At 47.3% G+C, this 25,203-nt stretch overlaps 1 protein-coding gene across 1 annotated transcript in view; it reads right to left on the reverse strand.

Moving 5' to 3' along the window:
* Window positions 1-25,203, reverse strand: part of RGS6 (regulator of G protein signaling 6) — a 541,585-nt gene that overhangs the window by 87,219 nt on the left and 429,163 nt on the right. The window contains exons 4-6 of the mRNA XM_021679541.2: window positions 7,855-7,905; window positions 4,179-4,285; window positions 3,579-3,630 (exon numbers count right to left, since the gene is read on the reverse strand). Coding sequence (XP_021535216.2) covers window positions 3,579-3,630; window positions 4,179-4,285; window positions 7,855-7,905 — 210 coding nt within the window. The remainder of the gene's footprint in view (window positions 1-3,578; window positions 3,631-4,178; window positions 4,286-7,854; window positions 7,906-25,203) is intronic.

A 25,203-nucleotide genomic window follows, 5' to 3' on the forward strand; every position in this document is an offset into this window, starting at 1 on the left:
ATCATCCTGAGAAATTTCTAACCCATCTGGGTCAGAATGGGCCAGCTGGGTTATAAAGTAAAATACCCTGCACGGGATGCAAAGCTGGCACCATTCCTGATGACCATGAGCTACTTGGTCACATGCTTTCCGCTTGCTTTCTGTGTGGCTAATGTCACATGTTAGGGAGTCTGTTCACCACAACTAGGGAGGTAGGATGGAGCTGTTGAGTCGACCTTTTCTTGGTATAGTACTCGGGGCTTGTCTGTGCTACCATAGTGCCTTCAACAGTGCTTTTGCTCCAACGCCTAACCCATCAGATGACCATTGGCAATGACAGCCAGTTCCATCACAGGGCATCTGGGGGACTTGCTGTAAGCTCAGATGTGGGTTTTTCTCGGATAGTTAATTTCTCATTGTTAAATCTTTGTCTCCTCACCCTCACACTTGGCAATCTGACCTCCTGGCATCTCACTTGGATGACCCGCTGCCATCAGGGTCAGCACCTCTCACCGTGATACAAATAGAAACCGTTCGAAATTTCATGAAGCGAATAGCTTCATATAATACACATGCAATTAAACAACAAGAAAATATTGACCTCGTCCTATTTCAATGTACTTAAGGGACTGACTCCCTTCTCAAACTTTGTCTTCATGAGTGACATCATTTACCTCCATCTCTTAAGCCAGGGAACCTGTATAGCATGTGTTTCTCTGTGTTCCTCATACCCTCAAATTACTTTTTGGTACAATGGGATTTTAGCACCGGAAGTAACCTTGGTGACCAGCAAGCACAGGCCCCTCATTGCCAGATGGGAAAACCAAAGGCCCAGAGAGGTGAAGTGATTTACCCACAGGCTGGTGAGTGGCAGAGGTGGAATTAACTTTTCCCATAATGACATTCACTGGTCATTCATTTGTTCATTCATTCACCCACTTAAACATTTATTGAGTGCCTCTTATGTGCATGTTGAGACATCATAACAGCCGCTACACCTGTATGAAGCTCACTGAATGTCAGGCGCCATTCTAAAGACTTCCCAAATGTTCACTTACTCAATCCCCATAATGACCCTATGAGGTGGGTTCTGTGATTATCCTCATTTTACGGATGAGGGAACCTTTTCAGGTCATTCCGCATTGCTGAGATTCCCTAAAGCTGCTGCATCCATTCTAAATGTCTCTCCGTGACTCCGATGGCTTTTGGATAAACCTGCCCCTCCCAAATGATTCAACCTCCCCCGTCATTCTTCATCAACATGAAACCTCTGAATACGCAGATCAGACTCCTCACCACCCTCTTCCACCCCATCACGCTGCCTCCCCCCGGCCTGGAATGCTTAGACGGTAAGACTGGGATTTATTCAAATCTGTGCCCTAGCAACTGACACAAAGTAGGTGATCAGTAAAGGTTTGTTGGATGAAAGTTTTTGGTTCTTCATCAATCCAAATCATACCTATTCTGAGTTCTTAGCTTTGCTTTCACATCCTCTCTGCAAGAGGGCCACCACAGAACTAATACTGTCAAACTTAACAGTAATAATACTAACCACCGCCATGGTTTCTACTGAATCCTTACTGTGGATCACACACCAAATCTTACAGACATTGCATTTCATTGTAACAAAACAACACTAGGAAACAAGTACTATTATTATTATTCTAATTTGCACATGAAGGTTTTGAGGCACAGAGAGGTTAAATAACTTGCCAAGATCACACAGCTAGTGGAGCCAGTTGATCTTGAGCCACTGTGCTAAATTCTCTCTTGGTAAATACTTTGATTTTCTGACTGAACTGCTTTGGAAATGCTGGTGAGTACTTTTGCATCCCGTACCTTGACTTCTCCATCTGATCTGCCGAAGTCGAGGCACAGGAATTCGAAATAATTTTGTTTTAATGAGAACCTGATATAAATTGTTATTTCTATCCTTGTTCATGTGCATATAAAATCATGATGCGGAGAAAGGGAAACCTAATGCCCTGGTGTATGCAGTGCCTGATAGCCGAAGCTTTATGGGTTCATATTCAAGTCGGTATTTTCATCTTACTAAGGTCTAGTTATCTGGTCCTGCCATCCTCCCCCTGCCCCCTGCCCCTTCACTGCCTGTAAGAATATTGGTTTTTACATTCACAAGGGCACATGGCTGCTACCTGGATCTGAGCTACAATTACTCAAATTTCCAGTTGGGCTTTCGTGAGCAGTATTTCAGCCCCAGAAGAATTTGTTTTGTGAATAGCCAAATGTAGCTCTGATTTTGAGTTGGAAGCCTTGCTTATCCACTTATCATATCACTTAGAGCACAGCCCAGTTCCAGAGGGACCCACCATGGTGCCAGCAGACAGCCACAGAGACCGTCAGAAGGCCCTTCCCCCTGCATAAGGACCGTCCTTCAGACCTGAAAACAGAAGAACTGTAGCCTTAGCAGGCAATGACTTGTCTGCACCCCACCCTCGGCATTGCTCTCACCTGCTGGCGTTGGGAGTGAGCCAGTCTACTTCATTGCCAGGTCTCCTGGACAGGCTTCCCTGAACACTACCCAGCTGCACATCTCCCTCCCTTCTCTGTAGCTGCCTCTGCCTTCCTGAGCAAGCAATCCTGCAAAGAACCTAGGGAGAAGCTGTGGGTCTCACCAAGTGCCCCAGTCCCAAGGACAGCCACTGTGGACTTAGCAGCCAAGTCAGTGACAAGAACGCTGAGCAAAGGGACAGACCATGAAGGAAGCATGGGCCTGGAAGGCACTCAGATCTGAGTTCCAATCCTGATGCTTCTACTGAGAGTCTGTTAATCACATTTAATAAAGAACCAGAACTGTCAGCCACTATTTACTAACGCCTCAGCTGTGCACGGTGTACCGGGGAACACGAGACTGAACAGGTAAGACCAGTCCCTGCCTTCCTGGAGCTAATGATCTGCATCCAGATAAATAGAATGCAAGGGGGAAGTGTGAGGATGTGGCCTCTCTGAGCCTCAGGTTCTTTATCCAGAGTAGGGGGACAATATAACTTCTTTAGAGGATTGGCACGTGGAAATATTAACCAGTCTCATGGAGAGTAATATGGCCAGAATCTAACAGATCCCTGCCTGGACAGAGCTAACTCCCTTCTTGCCAAGCTCCCAACTTCACCCACTCTTATTTTCCTCGTCCAGGGTACCTTCTGTACATTCCTCCCTGGTCTGTCTCCCTTCCCCCCTAACTTCTAACTATCAAAAACACCCATGAATTATTACTAAGTCTTAACAAGGCTGTGAGAATAGAAAGAACTAGGGGGAGGTGGTCCCTAGATCCAGCCCTCCCTGAAACCCTGTCCCAGAAAGGACAGGTCAGCAGCCACTGTCTTGGCTCTTGGCTCCACAGAATGAGCACACTGGCCAGCTTGATAGAATTTTTCTTCCCTTCCCCCATTCCCTTCCAAAGGCTGCATCTTTCAGTGTGCTCTGCCTTTCTTCATCATGTGGAACAGGGAGCTTATTACATGTCAATGGTATGAAAAGGATTAAGCAGGACAACGACCCCTCCTCCCTGCGTGACCATCACCCAGACACCAGGCATTTGTCTTCTACTCTCCCAGGAGTGACACTTCTTCACTGCTCACCGTAGTCAGTGTTTTCAGGCTCCCAGCAGTTCGAAGGCCAAAAGTACGGGGCCTGCAAAAGAACACAGGTGTCAGGACTCAGAGGAATGCGGGCACCTGCCCTCCTCGGCCCGGAGCGAGTGTCCAAACACCTTGGTGTTGACCTTGACACAGACTCTTATCCTCTGCCCCATTTCCCTCTATGACAGGGTCTGTGAAAAGGAGAGGAAAATGGTGGGAGGGCTTAGGCAGAGGATAGAAACTTCACACCAGGAAGGCAGCATGACAGAGTAGAAAGATCAAGGACTTTGCCATCGGGCTGACCCACACTCAAATCAAGGCCACCTCCCAGATTTATTAATCCTCAGAGCACCTCTGTGTTCTCATCTGTCAAATGGGTGATATTTACCTCCGAAAAGTTTGTTCTTCAGAATGAATGAGGGAATATGTGGAAGCCCCCCACCCCAACAACAGGTGGCCCAAATAAAATCTTGTTTGGCTTCCCAGTGCTGGGGGGAGGTAATCGTTCCTCCCTTAAATACCCTCAGTTTTGTAGGTAGTTCTAATCTGAGATCAGATGATAAGAGAAGGTTCTTCAGGGAGAGATGCTGGCAGGCCTACCTGGAAACGGTAAAAGGTGCCATCATCCTTCATGGTAAGAACGTGGTCCGAGATCGGAAAGATGTAGCCCTGGGCGGCTATAAGGCTTCCCAAGTGTATTGCTTCAACTGCACGAACAGGGCAGAAGAGAGAGAGGAGTATTTAGCAAGCTGTCAGAGTGCAGGTTTCCTTAGCTGGAATGTAAGTCAGGAGGGCAGAAAGGCAACCAGAAATCAACTGTTCTCACCCTCAGATAACTGCATGATCGATTGACTGATTGACTGATAACCTTTGATATCAATCCACTGGGCTGGATGGGGTGGGTGTCAGTGGTTGGGAAGGGCCAACATGTGTCTGGGACTCATCTGGATCCCAGCTCTGAGAGTCTGGCTTTGGTTAACTTCCCCCCCAGACTTCCAGAGGAAAGTAGCTTCAAGGTTAAGAGCAGGGGCTCTGGCACATATAGACCTGTACTGAATCAAGTGGGATGTTTCATGTAAGTGCTTAGCAGTGCCTGGTGTTCAGTAGGGGTGGGCAGCCCTGATTCATCTTGCCAGTTTCATCATTTTTATTCCCCAGCAATGAGCACGTAGCCTCACTGCCCAGAGAGACTCTCGACTCCAATGGCATTCCCCGATATGACAGTCCCACCAGAGAAGAGGAGAGCATTTCCCTTCTCTTACGGACACAGAGTAAAACCTCACTTTCTTAGAAAATTGGAGGAAGGACACTGCAGTGGGGAGTGGCAAAGGGAAGCCGACCTGATAGAAATATGTACATCTTTGCCACAATTAACCCATTGTTTTGTGACTTAGTATCAGCCATAAATAGATCCATGTAATCAATAATTTATATTTCTTCTGAGCAGAGCTAAGGAAAAAAATAACAGATCTATATGGTTCTACCATGCATGATAATCTTTCACAAATATAAAAGTGCTCTTCTTGGGCGCCTGGGTGGCTCAGTTGGTTAAGCGACTGCCTTCGGCTCAGCTCATGATCCTGGAGTCCCTGGATCGAGTCCCGCATCGGGCTCCCTGCTCGGCAGGGAGTCTGCTTCTCCCTCTGACCCTCCCCCCTCTCATGTGCTTGCTCTCTCTCATTCTCTCTCTCAAATAAATAAATAAAATCTTAAAAAAAAAATTATAAAAAAAAAAGTGCTCTTCTTGGTAAAAACTAATTTTTGGATATAGAAATTATTGATATGCTTAAGGAGTCTCCAGGAATTATTAATTTCATAAGCTCTGAATTTTTTAAAGCAACTTGTTTTGTCTTTACTTGCAGACTTCTCAAGAGGTTGTATATAATCCAAGTGTTTTGCTTATTTATTTATTTATTTATTTATTTATTATTATTATTTTTTTTAGATTTTTTATTTATTTTTTGACAGAGAGAGAGACAGCGAGAGAGGGAACACAAGCAGGGGGAGTGGGAGAGGGAGAAGCAGGCTTCCCGCCGAGCAAGGAGCCCGATGTGGGGCTCGATCCCAGGACTCTGGGATCATGACCCGAGCCGAAGGCAGACGCTTAACGACTGAGCCACCCAGGTGCCCCGTGTTTTGGTTATTTAGAATCACCTATCCTTCGGAAATAACTGGTGGAATCAGAATGAAGCTGTATCTTATTTGCTTAGTGATGACCAGTGTGCGTTTTAAAGTCTACATGCTTCAAGAATCATGGGTCCAGCAAAAAAAAAAAAAAAAAGTTTCATCACTGGCAGCTGCTCCTTCCCCAGGGAAGAGAGCACAGCTTCCAGTAAGAAGGTGACTTTCATGTCACCAATGTAGGAGCTAGAACTCTCACTTCATCTTTCGTGGTTTTGCTTAGATATATGGCAGACGGGGAGGGAGGGATAGATGTTGGATGAGCCTGACTTCCAGGACTTTGATTTGCCTCATTTCCACCCTTCTATTCCCAGCTAGTGAACTGTTCTTAACTCCTCCTCATCCATTTCTCAGAAGCCCAAACAGTTCCCAATAACGTGATGTCCTCCCAAGGCCATCTGTGTATAAGAGAGCTTCATAGATACGATCCTTATTAGGTATTATTCACGACCTTTCAGGGAAGCCTCTCATATGAGGGCCGGAGGCCTCCTGAAGCCTATTCCCCTACCACCAGCTGGCTCAGGGCTCTCACAATACTGCTACTGGTACTAACGATCATAATAAAGCATGTGTCAGAAATACAAGGATTATTGTAGAAGGGCAAAGGACAGACAGCTACTGGAAGAGAAAAGACCACCATGGAGAAAGGTACTCCCTAGGCTTAGCATTATAACCAAAGAAACATTGATTTTAAATACATGGGACTAAACTGGTAGAAATGTATTTGGTCCAGGCTTTACAAGTGGACAATGGCAAGTCCAGGCTGCATGAGGAAAACACGTGGTGTAGTTAATTTGGGTTCTTTCCTTAAGAGGATTTGAATTCACAGTTTCTCCCTGTGGATTAAGAGCTTAACTAGATTTAAGAATTTTCACTAGTCGTGGAAGTGGCCATTAATCATGATGGTGAACAAGGCTAGTGTCACTTCCATCAATGACCTGCTTTTGTGGCACTCAGATTTCTGGCAACTATATTTCCTTGAACGCCATGTAAATTATATTGGTTCTTAGTCAATAGTATATTAGGAGCATCAGATTAAAATAGAGCAATTTCTGAGCTGACATAGTAACCTCCAGCAAGGAATCACAGACACCTAGAAAGGGCATTAAAAAAAAATCTTTAGAGGGGCACCTGGATGGCTCAGATGGTTAAGCATCTGCCTTTGGCTCAGGTCATGATCCCAGCGTCCTGGAATCGAGTCCCGCATCGGGCTCCCTGCTCTTTGGGAGCCTGCTTCTCCCTCTGCCTCTCTCTCTCTCTCTCTCTGTCTCTCATGAATAAATAAATAAAATCTTAAAAAAAAAATCTTTAGAAAGCAAAGCCATTGGTAGCCATTTAATTTGGGTCAGCTAGATCTAATCCCCAAGAACATAAGAATACATTAATGGATATTTATAAATATGACCATCAGGCATTGAGGATACTCAGTTAAAACAGGAAGTATATAATAAACTCCAAAAAGTATTAACTAAGACAGGGATAGTAAGCTTTACTTATCTGCAATTTTTATTTTTCTGAAACTCCTCATTTTCTAATTATGCTGTGAAAATAAATTTTACTACTTATTTTCTGGTGGGAGGACAGATTTGGAAACTGTTTTATTGGCCAGAGTTTTGTTGTTGTTTTTCTGGTAAGGTTTTCCTAATTGAAATGCACAATTAAGGTCGGAAAAAAAAATCATTCTTTCACTTCTTGCAGAAGCAGAAAACAGAAGGAGTCTTAGCAAATAATTAGACATCTTAATTGTGGATCAGGCAATCTAATTTTAAGAGCTGGCTCTAGAAGGCTCTTCCGTGATAGTTCTACAACTTATCTTTAATTGCTGTGGCTAACGAGAATTCATCTCATTTCACACGGTATTGTATTGGGCTCTTTGGCACTCTAAATAATTGCTCATTTCCTCAAAGGGTGATTCAGATTTAAAGATAGATACTCAGTCAAGAAAATAAATTAATTTTATTTGCAAATGGACTGATTCCACATCTTGGGATTCACATTTATAAGTCCAGTTCTCAGGAGAATAGGAGAATCTGGTCTGGAACTTGTTTATGGGATGTTTCTCAATACCATGGAGGATAAAGTCAGAGTCAAGTACCTGGGTCCTCGATGCAAAGGTTCTTCATAAGCCACTGCACAATGTCAGTACCTGAAATGATAAAGCAAATTGAACTGAAGACGTCATGGATGAGTACCCTCTGGCAGAAGAAACATGTTTATCTAAGAAAGTCCTAATTCCAACTAGCACACGCCCAGAGAGCTGGGTAATATTGACAATTTTCTATCCTAACTAAGCACATCTAGCCATTGGGACACTTCCATAGTCACAGTCCTATTTGTTTCCAAATAAATCCACTTCCAATGACTCAGGATGATCTTGTGTCCACACTTCTAGGGAATATCTACAGGAGACTTCTTGCAAATACAGCTTTTGATGACTTCCCAGAGAAAGGCTAGGTGAAGTTTTACCACACCTGGCCCCCAGGATATTTCCTGAGGTTGGAGGCCTCTTCAGCTCCCTACCCTAACTGACAAGGCCTGACCAACACAGGTGACCTTACAGGTCCCTAAAAAAAAAAAAAAAAACAACAAAAAACCCGACAAAAAACAAAACAACAAAAAACCTTTAATTTTTTCTGGCATGGGCATAGTTTAAATTAAAATGCGCCTGTTTCTGGGGAGAAACTTCTATGTGTTCACCAAAACTTCTTTCCTCTATTCCTTGGGTCACTAGATTATATCTCTAGACTCTTCTGCAATTGGGTATAGATTGAGTTCTTACAATGGAATATGGCTAGAAATGATATATCCTGCTTCTAGGCCTGGACCATAAAACTCCCATGTGACTCTGCAAACTCTTCATTCCTTATCTGCTGGCTGAACGGAGAGAACCCCAAGAACCCAGGGGAGGACAGAGCCACAATGTGGAAGGAGCTTGGGATCCTGAACAACCATAAAAATTGATGCCCATTTTGGGCTCTGACTTGATTAAAAAATAAACTTTGTTGTGTTAAGCCCCAGAAGTTGGGATTTATGTTTTGATATTGAGTACTACCTTAATTAATATAAAATTGTAAGAGTCGGAAGGGACTTTTAAGTCTTATCTACTCCAACCCTAGCCAATACTGGAACTGCATCTATAATACCCCAGACAGGAGGTGCCATGATCTCCACTGGGAAAAACCCTAGTACCTGGGAATCACAGATTCCCCCCTAGACAGCCTGTCCTAGTCAAATCATCTTTGATTTCTCTGAACAGAAATTTGACCCTTTCTAAATTCCTCTCTTTGGACTTAATTTTGCCCTCTGATGATAGAGAAACAAATCCAGACCTTCTTGCTCTGGAGAGAGTCCATCCGATATACTATCAACATTCTTCTTAAGTTTTCTCCCCTCAAGGTGAAACATACCTGGGTCCCTCAGCTATTTCCTGCCATGACATGACCTAGAGCCCTTTCCCATTTTGGTCACAATTCTCTGAATATGTTTCCTTTTGTTTGCCTCCCTTTGAAGATGTTGCACCTAGAGCCAATGCGGGAGTAGAAGAGTCCAAATTTCTGGAAGGTTCTGAACTTCCAGTCTTCTCAGCCGTCTCATTTGAAACCAGTGCAGATCTTCAAAGGTGGCTTTGTCACCTCGGGATGGAATGTTTGGTGGAAAGCAGCCTGAAAAGGGCAACGTTTCTAGATGTCTGAATCCTGTCATGCGTGGGTCTGAGGCTTGGTGTGAGAGAGAGGGTCTGCCCATGGCTCTTCTGGAACAGATTCCCAGATGAAAACCTGAGGAGCTAGCAGAAGTCTTTAGCGGGCATTGCCCTTTCCCCAGAAATAAAGTTTCCCAGACACGTTCCAGAGGTGAGAGCAGCTCAGGCCTGTTTCTCTCTGGCTCCCTGGAGGCGGAATGAACCTTCCGCAGTAGACAACCAGGGCCCCGTCCTGCTATTTCTGTGCTTCCCCCAGGGCTAGCCTCCACTGACACAGCCCAGCAAGTTTCCCCCATTTCAACCTCCAAAGCAGGACTTCTAAGCTTTTCCCCACTCTTGCTCCCGGATGGCATCTATGAGCTAAACTTCGGATCAAAAACTTTCCTATTCATTCACATTCTTTGAGCAAAAGGAGAGAATGTCTGTGTGTGGTTGTGTGTGTGTGTCCATATCCTCCAAATTATACAAGTTCAACATTTGTCCTAGGAAATGAAGAACAAAGCAGAAATCAAATAAGAACTGTAATCCCAAGTTGGGGGTGGGGGAGAGCCTCTAACCTGTTTTTTCCTCAAAAGAAAAATAGTTCTTTTTTGTGGGTTGCCTGGAAACAGATAGGTTTCCAGCATCAGCAACAGCTCTCCCCCGGGGAAGGCGGATTATCTTTCTGCTGAGCTTGCTGAACCATTATTTATCACCTGCCAAGATAGATTACTCACCCTGGGACAATGACAGCCCTTCCTTTCCCCTGTTAATTACTGTCATCATTAATATCCATGTCACTAATTAGTATTCATTCACATTGAAACTCCTTCCTTGCTATCATATCCGTTCCCCCCACCACCCCACCCGAGACTTCAGCACCATTGTCTAGATTTCTCCCCCTTTTGGTTTTCTGCACTCCGTGTCTGGCCTAATTGCTCTCCCCAGTCCACCAGGCCCTGGTTTGCATTCACAGAGCTGAAGGATCACATTTAAACATTTAAGCCCCCTCCCTCCCCCCCATTTTTTTTTGGTCAAGAAGAGAAAGTCACAAAAACCTCTTTCCTTTTTACCTAGCAATGTGGGGACCACAGACCTGGATTTCTTGTCCCTGGTGCGGCCACCGAAACAGTCAGGGTCTTTATCTGGGGACTGGTGTGAGTGTCCTCGAGCCCCGGTGAGGGCCAAGCTGGACCCCCTGGCTGTCCTGGGTCCCTGCCCCCAGTCTGCAGCAGTAGCCACCTCCCCGCTGTCCCTCACCCACCGCGGGCCTGTAGGGTGGACTTCAGCGAGCACAAAAATGCCTCGTTCTCTCGGGTGTGGGGTGTTTTAGCTTCCTCGGACTAACCCAGGAGGGGCCAGCCTCCAGCCTTGTGGCAGGACGTAAATGTTGCATGTTCAGCCCCGGGGAAAAGTAAGGGAGGGAAATCTGTCATAATATTATGTCCTTTAAAAGACCTACAATTATTCCACAGCAGAATGAGGTGAGCATAGTGCAAACAACGGTCAGGAGAAAGCATTTTTCTTCTTTTTTCCCTTTCCTTTCTTCCTTTTTTCCCTCCGGCCCCCAATCATTTTTCCCCGTCTTATTCGAAAAAGAATTTGAAGCAGATTATTTTTCTATTCTCTCTCAAATGAATTGTTGCCCTTTGTTACCACTGTTGGATGCGGTTCTTATCTTAGTCAAGCTGCCCTGCCAAGGACTTAAAACCAAAAAAGAAACATTAGGGACAGATGCAGAATAGCCACCCTTTATCCCCAAAGGTTCTAAAACACTTGGCTGGAAGTTTTCTTTTTGAGGCTAATATATCCACATATATTCCAGGGATATCCATGAACTACATCAGAGGCACCCGAAACTCTTCTCCACAACATGCGTGGTGTGTTAGTACATTTAAGTAGACATTTCTATGCAGATATGCTTTCAGTTTCTATATGTGTTGTACGTACGTATTTCAGTTATGTCTTTTACATATAAGGATGTGTATTGGAAGGGTGTTTGGACACAACTCAAACGTTCTCAAGTAGGGGATTGAATAATTAATTATGGCTCATCCATACAATACATATTTATTGAACACCTACTGTATTGAATGAAAAAGTAGAACAGGAACAGTGTGTATTGTAAGATGACATTTAAAAAAATTTTTTTAAATGACATTTTTACAATAGAAAATACATATTTACATTTGTATCCTATTAATTATGTATGTATAGATATATACAGGTACTGAGAAGAAAAGTTCTGGAAGGATATTTAAACTGTTTAGGCGATCTTGGAGAGAGGGGAGGGTCAAATCACGGGAAATTTCTATTCTTTACATGTCCTTATTATTTGGAGCTCAAGAACTTTAATATATTGCTTATGCACTGAGAAAAAGACTTTTCACTGTTAAGAGCAGAGAGGGACGTGCTGGCCTCTGAGACTGCTGTGGACAGGCTGTGGGGAATCAGGTTGCAGACGCAAAGTGGAGAGGGTGGGGGGGACTCTGAGCTGCTGCCCCTGGGCCCTGGGCATGTCCTGCTCCCCTGGGAAAGGGCGAGGAGTAAAGAGTGGGAGGCTCACTCCTAAGCCTCAAGTTGTCACTCTCTGTGGCCATTGGGCCAGCTAAAGGGGCTGCTCACTGCAGTCCTGGACTAAGGGTGACCATCTGCACTCTGCACCCCTCAATATAAACTGGATTTGAGTAAGCTGGCAAGATCTTCCAATATTTTAGGGAGTTCTCTTTCTGGTTTGGGGGAGATCCTTACTATAAAAAGGTTCTATACTGAGCTTTGTGCTCAGGTGTTTTAAGCATCCCCAAAGATTAAGGGATACCTGGAACTTCCTCCCAAATAAGTCAGAACCTAAGGGGATCCTACTCTGAAACACTTGCCCCATTCTCCCCAAAGCATTGTAACAACTGGGGCCCAAATTGATTGTGCAAACTTGAGAAAAGACTGGTTCCAGGCACTTGCAAATTTCAAGTCATGTGAAACTTGGTAGCTTATAAATCATAGTCCTGATAATTGAAGCAATTGATAATTTACTTATCAATCCTTACCATGGGGGAAAGACACCTTCACTTGAGTAAACTCTTTCTGGAGCCCAACAAAAGATAAGATTGTTCCTGCTGTGAGTGACCTCCTGGTACTCCTCAGTCAAGGTTATGATTCAGTCCACCCCGGGGTTCTCACATACCTGCCAAGGTCTCTGCTGCACCCGTGAGTGAAGAGGACAGCTTTGTGCCACCTGATCACGTAGGTGCCACGTGCAGGCCAACACTCACGAAGGAGGGAGACATTGCCCAGTGCCCTGTGTACCAGGCCAGAGCCAGGCACCTGACACTGTAGTCACATAGCATCTTGACAATAATTGTGCAAAATATGATATCTAGCCTACCCATTTCACAGATGAGGCCCAGAGAGGCCCAAGGCCACATACCTATAAGAGCCAAGTCTGGAATCCAGGAAAAACCATGCCGGATACCATGGTCACTACACATTCTGCCTCTCTTATTTCTGAATAACATTCCAAACAGTACTCAGAAGAATAACTGGAAAGGGATACTCTGTGCTCATAGACATTCATTTAGTGGTAATAATAATTACTACTAATACTAGCTATTGAGCACTGTCTATATTTCAGGCTTTGGAATGACCCTACTCTAATAATCCCATGATGTAAATAGATTATTACCATCTCCATTTTGCAGATGAATGGAAGGACACCCTAAGTAGGGCAGTCTTTATAGTTTTGGACCTTTCTTTTTATGCCTTAGGTAAAAAACAAACACACACAGGGGTGCTTGGGTGGCTCAGTCGGTTAAGTGTCCGACTCTTGGTTTCAGCTCAGGTCATGATCTCAGGGTCCTGGGGTCGAAGCCCGTGTTGGGCTCCATGGTCAGTGGGGAGTCTGCTTGAGATTCTCTCTTTCCCTCTCCCTCTGTCCCTCCCTACTCTCAAATAAGTAAATAAATAAATCTTTAAAACACACACACACAATGCAACAGTTAGCCAGCAAGGAAAGCTGAACTTACTTAAGAGATGTTAAACTTTAGGACTTTGGAGGGTGGGCACAGGGTATGGCCGGTAGGAAGACAAAAGGAGGGTCAGAAGGTAGAACTGGGTGCCCTGACAAGTCTAGTGGCATTTTGAAGAGTAGAGTTTGGTCAAGGCGCTTGAGTTTCCCAAGGAAAAGCGTGACAAATTTCACAGATATATGCTTGTTTACCAAGCATATGAAGCAATAAAGTCAGGCTTGAGTTCAGATCAAGCCGTGTCGCTTACAAACTGTGTGACCCTGGGCAGGTCCCTGAACCACCCTCCACCCCAACCTGCATTCCTTCATGGGTCGATGGGGTGAAGTACTGGCTACTTGGAGGCTAAAGTAAGATCACGTATCCACGCATCCATGTACATGTCATGCCAGCGCAGTACCTGGGACAGAATAAGCATTAGCACACATTAGCTACAGACTTAGGGACCTTGTCTTGGAGCCAAATATCTAATCGAATCATCTGCATGCAGCAACTAGAAAGTTTTGAGGGTGGAAGGCGGAGCACGTGCCCTCATCCCACTGCAATTCAGTCCAAAATAATGAACTGAGCATCATTCTTGGTCTGTGTGTGCTGGTCCCTGACATCCCCCCATCCACCTCCTCTCCCTTCTCTTCTCTTCTGCCTCATGGACACCCCTTCCACTCCCAGAATGCGCCATGATCCATCCCGCTTCAGGGCCTTTGCATCAGCGATTCCCTGGGCCAGTAACGCTCTCCCATTTCTCCACCTCTGCCCCGAGCTGACTCCTGCATGTCCTTTGGCCCTGACTTCCTCAGGAAAGCCTTCACTGCTCTCCAAACCAGGTCAAGTCCTTCAGCTTTCACTTGCAGAGAATGGGGTTCCTTCTCCATTTGGAAGTAGACATCCACCATGTGGTTATTTGATCCATGTGTGCCTTCCCCTCTGTATTAGCTTCCTGGGGCTTCTGTAAGAAAGTACCACCAACGGAGTGGCTCAAACAGCAGAAATGGATTGGGTCCCCTTTCTGGAGGCCAGACCCTGAGATGAGGGTGTTGGCTGGGTCCGTTCATCCGAGGGCAGCAAGGGAGAACCTATTCTGCTCTAGGCCTCTCTCCTTGCTTCTGCAGGTTTGTGGCAGTCTTGACGTTCGCTGGCTTGCACACGCATCACCCTGATCCCTGTCCTCCTCTTTACATGGCCCTCTCCCTGCAGTGTGCCTCAGCATCCCACTTTTCCTTTTTAGCAGGGCACCGTCCTAAGGGATCAGGGCCCACCCTCACTAGTTCATATTAACTCATTACATCTGAAATAATCCTCTGTCCAAACAAGGTCACACTCTGAGATATTGGAGGTTAGGACTTCTACATATGAACTTTTGGGAAGACACAATTCAACTCCTAACACTTGCTAACCTATCACTCTGAGACTGTAGGACTCTGTTATTCTGTCCTCTCCCTGGCACCATGCAAAGAGCTGGAATGGAGCTAGGGTTTAATAAATGCTCATTGAGATGTGATATATTCAGTTATATTCAAATAGACATCATATAACATGTACCCATCCAGATGCACATATTCATTACATTTAAAAAATTCCTCTCAATTTTTGTGACCCCTGAAAACCTCATCCCAAACCAGCACCAACTGTGGATGGGCATTTTGCAACCATTGTTTTCGAGGACATTTTTGGGTGTTTTCACCCACTGACATGGTTCTCTTTCAAAAATCACCTCTTTTCTTGTATAAAGAAAGCTTAACAAATGAATGCTTGAAAAAATATTAGGCAGCAATTTCAAGCCTCCTCCTTCTCTTTATGCAACCCTGGCTGTCACCTGAAGAGCACGGTGAGCACAGGAAAGGGAGTCTCGACTCTCTCCTTTGGGGCTGACGGCCACCGTCCCCTTCCCGCTTCTCTGCCTGTCCCTCTGCTCACTCCACAGGCTTCTAGACTGCAGAGTTCAAACTGCCTTTGACTGGCTTTGATCCACTGTGTGATTCTCCCTTCCTCACAGGCATCTGCAGAGTCTGACTTGGTTTTGAACAGGTTGCAGGGATGAAATCCAGACACGCCAAATATAATTTTGAACCCAGTAGGACCCACACATCACCACCTCATCCACTCCTAAACCAGGGCCTGGCAGGACCACCTCCCTGGGGTCTTCTTCCAGGCCACACACATCGGCTGGCTGACCTCCACGGGCATGTGGCCACTGCGCCCCTCAGCGACCCAGGGCCCACACAGCAGGAAGGAGGACCAGCTGCTGGGAAGCCCCTGGTGGGCCTCCCCGCTCAAGCCCAGCCTCCCTGCTCAGATTCTGCGTTTTCCCATTCTCTGAAATTTAAAGCTTCCCAGTGCATTATGAAAAATAATAGGGGGCAGGAGACCAGGCGAGGTTATTACCAACTCATAAATCAACCAGGAGGCTCTGAGGGTTGCGGCAAGGTGTCTGAGACGGGCCCCCCAGTTTGTTATCTCACCCAACCCCCCACCATTGATTCATAACCTCATAACCCTCCTGCGTCCCAATCCCAGGCCTTATATCTAATTGTCAGCAGCCGAGTACATGATTTGCAAGAGGATGCGGTGGCGGCAGGCGTGGGGGCGGAGGAGAGATTAGTTTTGTCAATCAAAAGCGTCCAGGGGAGGTTGGGGAGCACTCAGGATTTAGCTTCACAATCAGCTTATTAAAGAGAAGGCGGAACATGGTTACCCTGATTGGGCCTCGGTGTAGGGAGATGGAGGTCACGGCCACTGGGAGTGTAGCCTCTGTTCCCGGATGGTGGTGGCCACAGAGGCCCGCCTTCCGCTCAGTCCAAAGACAGGAATGATGAGCAAGCAGACTGGGGGCTCCTGGGAAGAAGGGAGCTAATGCCAGGCCTCCAGCAGCACCCATCAGAGAGCATTACGCATGTTCTGAGGGTGGCCGAGTGTTCCGGGGAGGGCTGGAGGGGACTCTGTAGCTGGCAGGTGCCAGGGCTACATTGCCTCTCAGCATTGTCTAATGGTCATCTCCTTTGTGCAAATTTTGGATCTGAACCGTGGTTCATGAACACGTGCATTTATATTGAAGTTAATCTGTGGGGCTAAGGCTTTCTTGAGGGTAGCAGGAGGAAGAGACTTTCTGATGCCCAGGTCTGCAGGCTGGGGTCCCTTTTCCGGAATGTGATCCATCCGTCTGCACTATTACACAATTATACTCACCCAGTTCCACAGCACGCTTTAATGCTTCAAGTCTGCAAAGTGCACTGGAAATCTGCCATTACCGTGGGATGGGCAAGGTGTGCACAGCAGGGGTGTGTGAGCAAGCCGGGGCTGAAGCAGCACCTGGCACACACAGGTTCATGAGCAAAGATTTTACCGGTTTTGCACTAATTCCAGCTCCAGTCCCCGGGAGCCTGCCTCTGGGCTTTGTCAGAGAATAGCTCCAGTGTGGTGGAGCGAATTTTTGCAATCAGATGGACCTGGGTTCAAGGCCTGGCTCCGCCCCTTGCTAGAGCATCCCCTTGGATGAGTTATTTCACAACACAGAGCCCCAGTTTACCCACCTGCAAAATGGGGTCAATCACAGAATCTCCTTCACATTCTGTTATGCTTATTAAAATGAGGTAGTAGAAAAGACACCACCCAAGTCTACTTTTCACCTACAACCCGTGTGGACCCCTCCATCTGCCCCAACTGGAATCTAGAGCTGATCTCCCAGGGAAAAATGCCCCACCTGGAACCAAGCCTCTTTCCCTGCTCCTCCCCAGCCTATGCTACAGGCCCTCTGGGAAGCTCACCACTGGTTCTAGTGCGGCTCTTCCCAGCTTCTCTGTTTCCTTTCATTCAGATGGATGAGCCCACTTTTTTTTTTTTTATATTTGAGAGAGAGAGCATGGGGGAGAGAGAGAGCATCGGTGGGGGGTGGGGAGGGAGGAGAGGCAGAGTGAGAATGACAAGCAGACTCCCCACTGAGTAGGGAGCCCAGCTTGGGGCTGGATCCCAGGAACCCCGGCTCACGGCCTGAGCCAAAGGCAACGCTTAACCGACTGAGCCACCCAGGTGCCCCGAGCCCATCCTTTCAAACTTGGTCTGGGCTCTTCTCTATCAGCGAGAGATTTACTCCCAGATCCACTTCCAGTTCTTGAGGCAAAACACCAGGAAGACCCCTCCAAGACCCCTACCCCAGCTATAGCCCAGCCCTAGACTGGCTTCTCCCCCAGGAGCAGCGAGGAGGCCAGTGGCCTGGGTGTGAATCCAGGTGCCCCCTTCCACCAGCTCTGTGACCTTGGGGATGTGTCTTGCCCTTTGAAAGCTTCAGTTTCTATAAGATATGAAAAAAGCAGTCTGAGAGGGTAGACATGTGCTGATGTGTCCTTCAACACATAGTGAATGATGAGTACATGTTGACTTTATGATTATTATTATTGCTGTTACTCTGACTGGAACATTTCATTCATCCACCTGTGGTGATGAATAAAACAGCTCTGTCCTTAAACAGAAAGGCACACCAGTGGGCTGCAGGGACTGTGACTGGAGTATCTGTGGGGCGCTCTGGGGCCACAGGCAGGGAGTGTGTCAATCCAGCTGACCCAGTGTCAGGAAGCAGGTGTTTGGGATCAGTGGGAAACGCTGAGAAGACTGGCTGGGGTGTGGGGCAGGGGCGGAGTAGAGGATGCAGAGCCAAGGGCTCTCCCCGAGCAGCCTGAAGGAACCACACGAATGCCATCTGGGACACCTACCATTTATATCAAGGTCAAGGTGGATTCACAGCAAGTCTCTGTGAAAGGGAAGTGTCCTAGGAGGGCAAGAAGTGAGCAGTATGCACTCGCATCTCTTATGTGCAAAGCATTGTAGCTCGGCACCAAGGGCTGAGATTCAAGCGTGAATGAGAAAAAGAAGCAGGCTTAAGAGCTAAAGGGAAATGATCTCAGAGTTGCTGAGGAATGAGCTCATGTTCTCCCAGCATAAGGATGCTGGCCTTTCCCTCCGTTCTGTTCCCAACCTGAGCCCCATGGCCTCTGTCAGCATTGCCGTGAATCCTGCTGGGCCAGTCTGCAGCCCCCATACTTCCGCAGCCAGTGGGGCCCCCTGAACCCAGGAGAGTGTCACACCCCCATGGTTTCCCCGCCTCCCCACCTTTCAGGGGAGGGCCAGAGGCTCTGGGTTCTCTGGGGTCTGCTGCCATCTTGCCTCCCCAGGACCCCACTCCCTCGACTCCACCAGGATTGACAGCCTTGAGTGCCAAAGGCAGAGAGCTGGGCTGTCTGAAAGTGGGGAGGTGTTGGCACCAAGCACAAGCAGTGGCCGGAGTGACAGGAGCTGGTCAGAGGACTGTGTGTCCTGCCCTTGTTGATGACAGACCGGGGCCTTGGAGAACCAGGAGGCAGAATGGCCCTCATTGCTCAGTTGTCAGTACGACACCAGGGCTGGGCCCAGGCCAAGCCACACCACCCGCCCTCCCCGCCCCACTCTGTCCTCCTGAAATCCCTCACTCCTTTTCTTCTTTAGGCAGAGAAGTAAGGGGCCAGGGCCTGGCTTGGGAAGATTTGAGGGAAAAGGGAAGTGGCCACTGAATGGAGGGGAGTTTTGAAAGTCTACAAGTCAGACCTCTCTTCCCTGCCTTTTCTGGTTTCAGCAGGCCCAGGTTCTTAAATCAGTCACATACCCATGTATGGGGACAGGGAAGGACACCGAGGGAGGGGACCTGAGGCTTGCAGGGCCTGGCTCCCTCCTCTTCGTTCCCTCAGTCTCTCATTCCAGCTTTCTTTCCCCCATCCCCTCCCAGTGATTGTGCATGCCCTACGCAGGCTCACACCCTCACAGCCTCACACACTCACACCCTCACACGCTCACATGCTCACACACACCCTCTCATATTTCATAGTCCTCTCATTGCTCCTGTAATACATCCCCATCCCTAAAATCCTGACAAATGACAAAAACAAGTTTAGATTCAGAACAAGTTTTGAAGAAAGAACAGTTTTTTATCTGTTAGAAACCCAAGTAATACGGAGTATAGGCCAAAGATCAGTACTCCTCATATGGTCAGCTCTGCCATGAGTCCCCTTGCTGGGACTAATCCTGACTGTCCCCAAGCAGTGGCTGTGGAGGGAAACAGAGGGGCCGAACCCAACCCGCAGAAGGGAGAAGTCACCGCATTCATCTCCAAGATGCTGAACACATTTTCTCTGGTAAGCTTCTAGATGATTTTGGTCCTCCCTGGTTAAGGGGTGGTCTTGGTGCTGAGGGCAGAGGGTTGGGATATCAGCTGGGCAAAGGAAGGCCAGAAAGAAAAGCGTAAGAGCCACCACCACAAGTGGGCGGGATTCTAGTAGAAAGTCTGGTCATGCTGACACTGTGTCAGTGAGGTCCTGGAGGGGAGCAGGGCGCCCCCGTAAATACCACAGTTGGGGAGCATGCAAGGAGGGTGCTGTAGACAAAGGGATGGTGAAACAGTCTAGAGCCAGAGCATCGGCTAGAGAAGTTTCTAGCACTAGGTCCAATAGGACGGGGAGACAGAGCAGTTATGGAAGCCCAGAGGTGGGGCTGCTGTAAGAGGGGGAGGCTGCACGGGGACCATGGCTTTTAGGACAATACAGCCACTATCAGACCGAGGTCCTTGAGGGATCAAATGCTGTGGCCTCTCCTTCTCTACACTGAGGTCCTGCTGGTGCCAACGGGCAGGGGTTGAACCTGTTGTAGCCAGGGGGCAAGGGAGCCTGTTAATGCGGCCCTCCGTGAGAGCCTCTGAGGATGCAGAGCTGGGCGGGAACGGGGGAGGGTGGCTCTGGAGGGACACAGGGAGAGGATCCAGCACTGAAGTGGAGGAGAGAAAGCATTTACCATAAGGCCTATCCATAAAGTGTTGTTCAGGTGCGTTTATTCTTCAGCACACTTTACTTCAGCAGAAGGCAGGGTGGAGGATTTTGCTCTGATGTCCTGGTCCCCCGATACTGATACTTTTCAGCTCTAAGGAGATGTAGTGCTCAAAGGGGCTGCACACATACCAGCCCTAAGTCACCAGCACAATACACCCGAGCCTTCGCTCAGATGCTCCCACTTTACAGCTGGGGAAACGGAGGCTCAGAGCCTAATGGCTTCTTCACTTACTCGTTCCGTTGAGCTCCTGCTGTGCCCCCTGCTGTTCTTCATCTGGAGGGGTGGCCTCCAAGCTCACACCTTCACGGAGAAGTCAGACTATTAAGGAGCAAGGCACGCAAAGACAGCAACAACAACCGACCAGTGCAATAGTGAAGACGAAACGGGGTGGCGGGAGAGAGGGAGACTGTGGGCTGCGGAGGCTGGGAGGTGAGTGGGTGGCGGTTACCTGCGGGCCTGAGCAGCAGGAAGGGTGGGTTGTGTGAGTATCTGGAGGAAGAGCAGGGATGCCAAGACCCCGGGTGGGCCTGGAGACGCAGGCCAGGCTGGAGATGAGCCTGAAGAGGGAGGGGCCACAGCGGGGAAGCCTCTGGGGGGCTCTGAGAAGGGGAGGTGCCTGGCGTGGGCTTTCATTTCTTTTAGGTCAGTGATTCCACAAGTCCGTACGTGACACTGTGCTCATCACAAGTGTAGCTACTGTTGCCACCAAACAGCTCTGTGACAATACCATCGACTATCTTCCCTATGCTGTGCCTTCTGTCCCTGTGACCTCTTCATTCCGTAACTGTAAGCCTGGACCTCCCACAAACAGGATGGAGGTTCCTCAAAAAATTAAAAATAGAAATACCATATGATCTGATAATTCTACTACTGGGTATTTACCCAAAGGAAACGAAAACACTGATTTGAGAAGATAGACGCATCCCTATACAGTGTTATTTACAACAGCCAAGATATGGAAGTGTCTGTCCGTAAACAAATGGATAAGGAAGATGTGGTATGTACACACAATGGACTATTACACAGCCGTAAAAAGGGATGAGCTCTTGCCATGCGGCATGTTTTTCAAAGACGGCTTTGGCTGCTGGGAGGAGGGGTTGTAAAAGGACAGGAGCAGAAGCTGGGAGACCAGCCAGCAATCATTTTCAGTGGGTTGGGGGAATCTGCTGCTGGCTGGGCTCCATGGTGTCAGTGGGTTGAGAGAGGCAAGTAGAGTCCAGGCTACCTTGGAGGCAGGGCTCCCGGTCCTCTTTAATGGATGGGACATGGAGACTCAGAACAAGAGGAGTCAGGATTGACTCCCAGGTTTCTAGCTTAACTAATTGCATGCATAGTGGAACTTCGACCAACTGAGATATGGAAGCACGCTGGGGAGGAAGCCTGGGTCTCCTTTGTTGGCCATGTCTTGTCTGAGATTTATATATATAGTAGCCATCTGGTTGGAGTTGTCAAGTTGGCTGTTGGACAAAAGAGTCTGGATTTTTGGGGGGAGAGCAGGCTGGGGGTGCTACTTGGGAGTGATTGGTGTATAGGAAAGCACCTCAAGCAGGGGCGCTGGATGAGGTCACCCATGGAGAAAATGTAGATGAGAAGACAATGGCATTGGAACGAAGTCCTTGGCTTGTAAATGGTGCAATGGCAGGGGACACAAGGCTGTCCTTCCTTAATCTGAAATGCCTTCCGTTGCTCTGAATGCCTGGGCTTCTCTCTTCTTGATTTCTCCTGTGACCATGGCACTCCATTCCCTTCCTCAGGAGACAGCAGGAAAAATGAGCTCCCACACTGCATCTTCTCTGCCAGGCTCCACCAGAACCTGCTGTTAGAGCTGTTAGAGCTCTTGCTCAGGTCTCTACTGGCGGGGGGGAAGTCCATACTACCACCATTTACAGCCCCTGACTGCTCTGTCCAGTGACCAAGCCAAAGAGACAGTTAGGATTTTGGTATTCTCTTCTGATTTACGACAAGTTGAAACATGTTTTCTGGCTTTTCTAACACTAAATGATAGCTGACTCCTTGAAAGCATCTTGTGCGACTCTGGAGCCGGCCTGTGGCCAAGCACTCTGAACGCTGGACACGGTCACTCAGCCCGGGAGGTGACCTCAAGCTCCAGATCCCACCTGTGTTAGAAGACTTTGGGGTGGAAAGGTGTCAGGAGCCAGGTGTCTTTCTTACGAGCGAGACTCATTTCCTACCAATCAACTCCAGACAGAGAGAAGCTGGCTTTTGTCTAGGGAAGATGCTGAGAATATTCCCAAATGAAGAAACCCTGCGATAACTAGGAAAGAATAAGTATAAAACCCAACATGAGTTTATTCTTTCTGGCCCCATGGTCTCATCACCACCCCTGCCCAAGTGCTGGATACTTCCAAAATAGAATAGGGTTGTGGTGGTAAATAATTAAGGATATTGCTAGAATTCATAAAGAGAATACAACAGGATCCAAATGATGAATGGGGAGAGCTATACGAGGAACCCCGAGTCAAGGAGAGGTGCTGTAAGTGATCACAGAATTTAGCTTATGATTCCTGGAAATAATAAAACGATTAAGTTAATTGCACTCGTTTCTTGGTTTGTCTTCTCCATTGGGGCCTATGAGGGTCTCTAAGGAGAGAGATCCCCATCTCCCCAGCTCTGCCTCCCTAACGCCTTGCACAGAACACATCACAGATTTTCAGTAAACATCTGATGAATATATTACAGAGTGTTGGCCAAAATCGATGATTTGCATTTTGGTGTAACTAATAACTATGCCTTTTTTTCTTCCAGATGTTGGTTTTGATAGGGTTGGTTTCTTCTTAGGGCCACTACTGAATCTTGATAGTAAGGCAGGCCAGATAGATCTTTGGTATGGAAAGTTACCTTGCTGTTTCCTATTGCAGATTGTTTGTGTGTGTGTTAAAGATGAGGGGGCCAGTCCAGGGTCTTATTTTAAGTTATCCAGGACTAGCGCATTCTTGCCCACCCTGGTTCTCCTGGTGCTGTTGTAGTAAAATATGGTCAAAGCTCTGAAAGAATTATTAAAGCCGAGATTAATATTGAGGTTGTACAGCTTAGCTTACAGGCAGAACTAAAGGCTGGTGTCTGATCAATACGTGATAAAAGTGGTCATCATACCCATGCTGATGGGAGGGTAGTGCATTGAGAGAGTCAGACTTGGAGCTTATTAAGTAGAGACTTGTGTATCCTTTTGAGGGACTGAGATTAAATTTAGCTGCACGTTCCAGAAAAACAAAACAAAACAAACAAAACCAAACAAAATGACAGTGACTTAACCAAGACAGAACTCTATTTGGTAAAAGAAGTCTAGAGGTGGTGGTTCCATAGGTTCTCAGGAATCCATGCCTTGATGTTTCTCTTCCACTCTCCTGGTGCTTCGCTTCCATCCCCAAGGTCACTTGATGGTTCAAAAAGTCTGCCAAAGCATCAGGCATCACCTCCCAGCTTCAGGAAGGAGGAAGAAGGAAAGGCACAAGAGCTAAAAAGTGCCTTTCCCTGTTGACACACCTCCCTTCAAGCACATTTTTTGGGAGTCCCTTACTCTATTTACACATTGTGAAACACAGAATAATGGCTCCCCAAAGATGCCCATGTCCTAATCCCTAGAACTGTGACTATCTACCTTACATCGCAAAAAGGACTTTGCAGATACGATTAAGGCACTCAAGATGGAGAGATTCCTGGACTATCCACGTGAGATCAATGTAATCACAAGGATCTTTACAAGAGAGGGAGGGGGTGTCCGAGAGAGGAGATATGATGACAGAGCAGAGGGGTGTGTGTGTGCATGTGAGAGAGAAAAAGAGAGAGTGGGAGAGAGAGGGAGGGCATGAAAGCAAGTGAGGAGAGGTGAGGGAGGGGGGAGGAGAGAGAAAGGGAGAAAAGGCGGCTAGCTGCTGGCTGTGAAGATAGAGGAAGCCTACAGAGGGAGGAATGCAGGCAGCCCCTGGAAGCTGGGAAAGGCAAGGAAACACACTTTCCCTCAGAACTTCCAGAAGGAACATAATTCTGCCAATAGCTGGGTTTTAGCCCTCTAAGACCCATGTCAGATGCCTTACCTCCGGACGGTAAGATAATACATCCATATTGTGGTAAGTCACTGGGTTGGCAGTAATTTGTTGCCCAACTCAGTCACTGACCACATCTCCTCGCAAGGGAAGCCGGGAAATAGGCTTTTACTCTGGGCAACACTGTGCTCAGCCAAAAATGGGGCTTTCTTACTAAAGAGGGAAGGAGAAATAGGTGCCGGGGTCAGTCACAGCAGACCTCCAGGTGGGGCTGTGATGCAAACGGAAGCGTCTCTATATTTAGGAGGGGAGAAAAGCATTCTTCTCAAAACAGAACTGACAACACTTGGAATCTATATTGAGGAAATATACCTAAGAAGGTGGCATAAAAACTTGAGAAATATTGTGGCAACTGATTGAAAAAAGGGGGTTTAAGTAATTCTTTTGGCAGAACATTTTCTAGTATGCCTATTTTAGCCTATAGGATTGTCTGAGCCCGGCTGGGAAGTCTGTAGCCTACAACAGGACTTTGGTTTTTTTTTTTTTTTTTTAAAGATTTTTATTTATTTATTTGAGACAGAGAGAATGAGAGAGACAGAGAGCACATGAGAGGGGGGAGGGTCAGAGGGAGAAGCAGGCTCCCTGCCGAGCAGGGAGCCCGATGCAGGACTCGATCCTGGGACTCCAGGATCATGACCCGAGCCGAAGGCAGTCGCTTAACCAACTGAGCCACCCAGGCGCCCAGGACTTTGGTTTTGAGAGAAATAGCTCACTCGGTTATCAGTAAGACTTTTGGTCTCCCAAATTTCTCTTGTTAAAGTCGGGCCACGAGTAACTATAGCTCCTTTTTACCAATACAATTACTATCCTATTTCTAAAGGGTTGAAAGTGGTACACAT

The sequence above is a fragment of the Neomonachus schauinslandi genome, chromosome 9 (genome assembly GCF_002201575.2).
Source record: "Neomonachus schauinslandi chromosome 9, ASM220157v2, whole genome shotgun sequence".
NCBI lineage: Eukaryota > Metazoa > Chordata > Mammalia > Carnivora > Phocidae > Neomonachus > Neomonachus schauinslandi.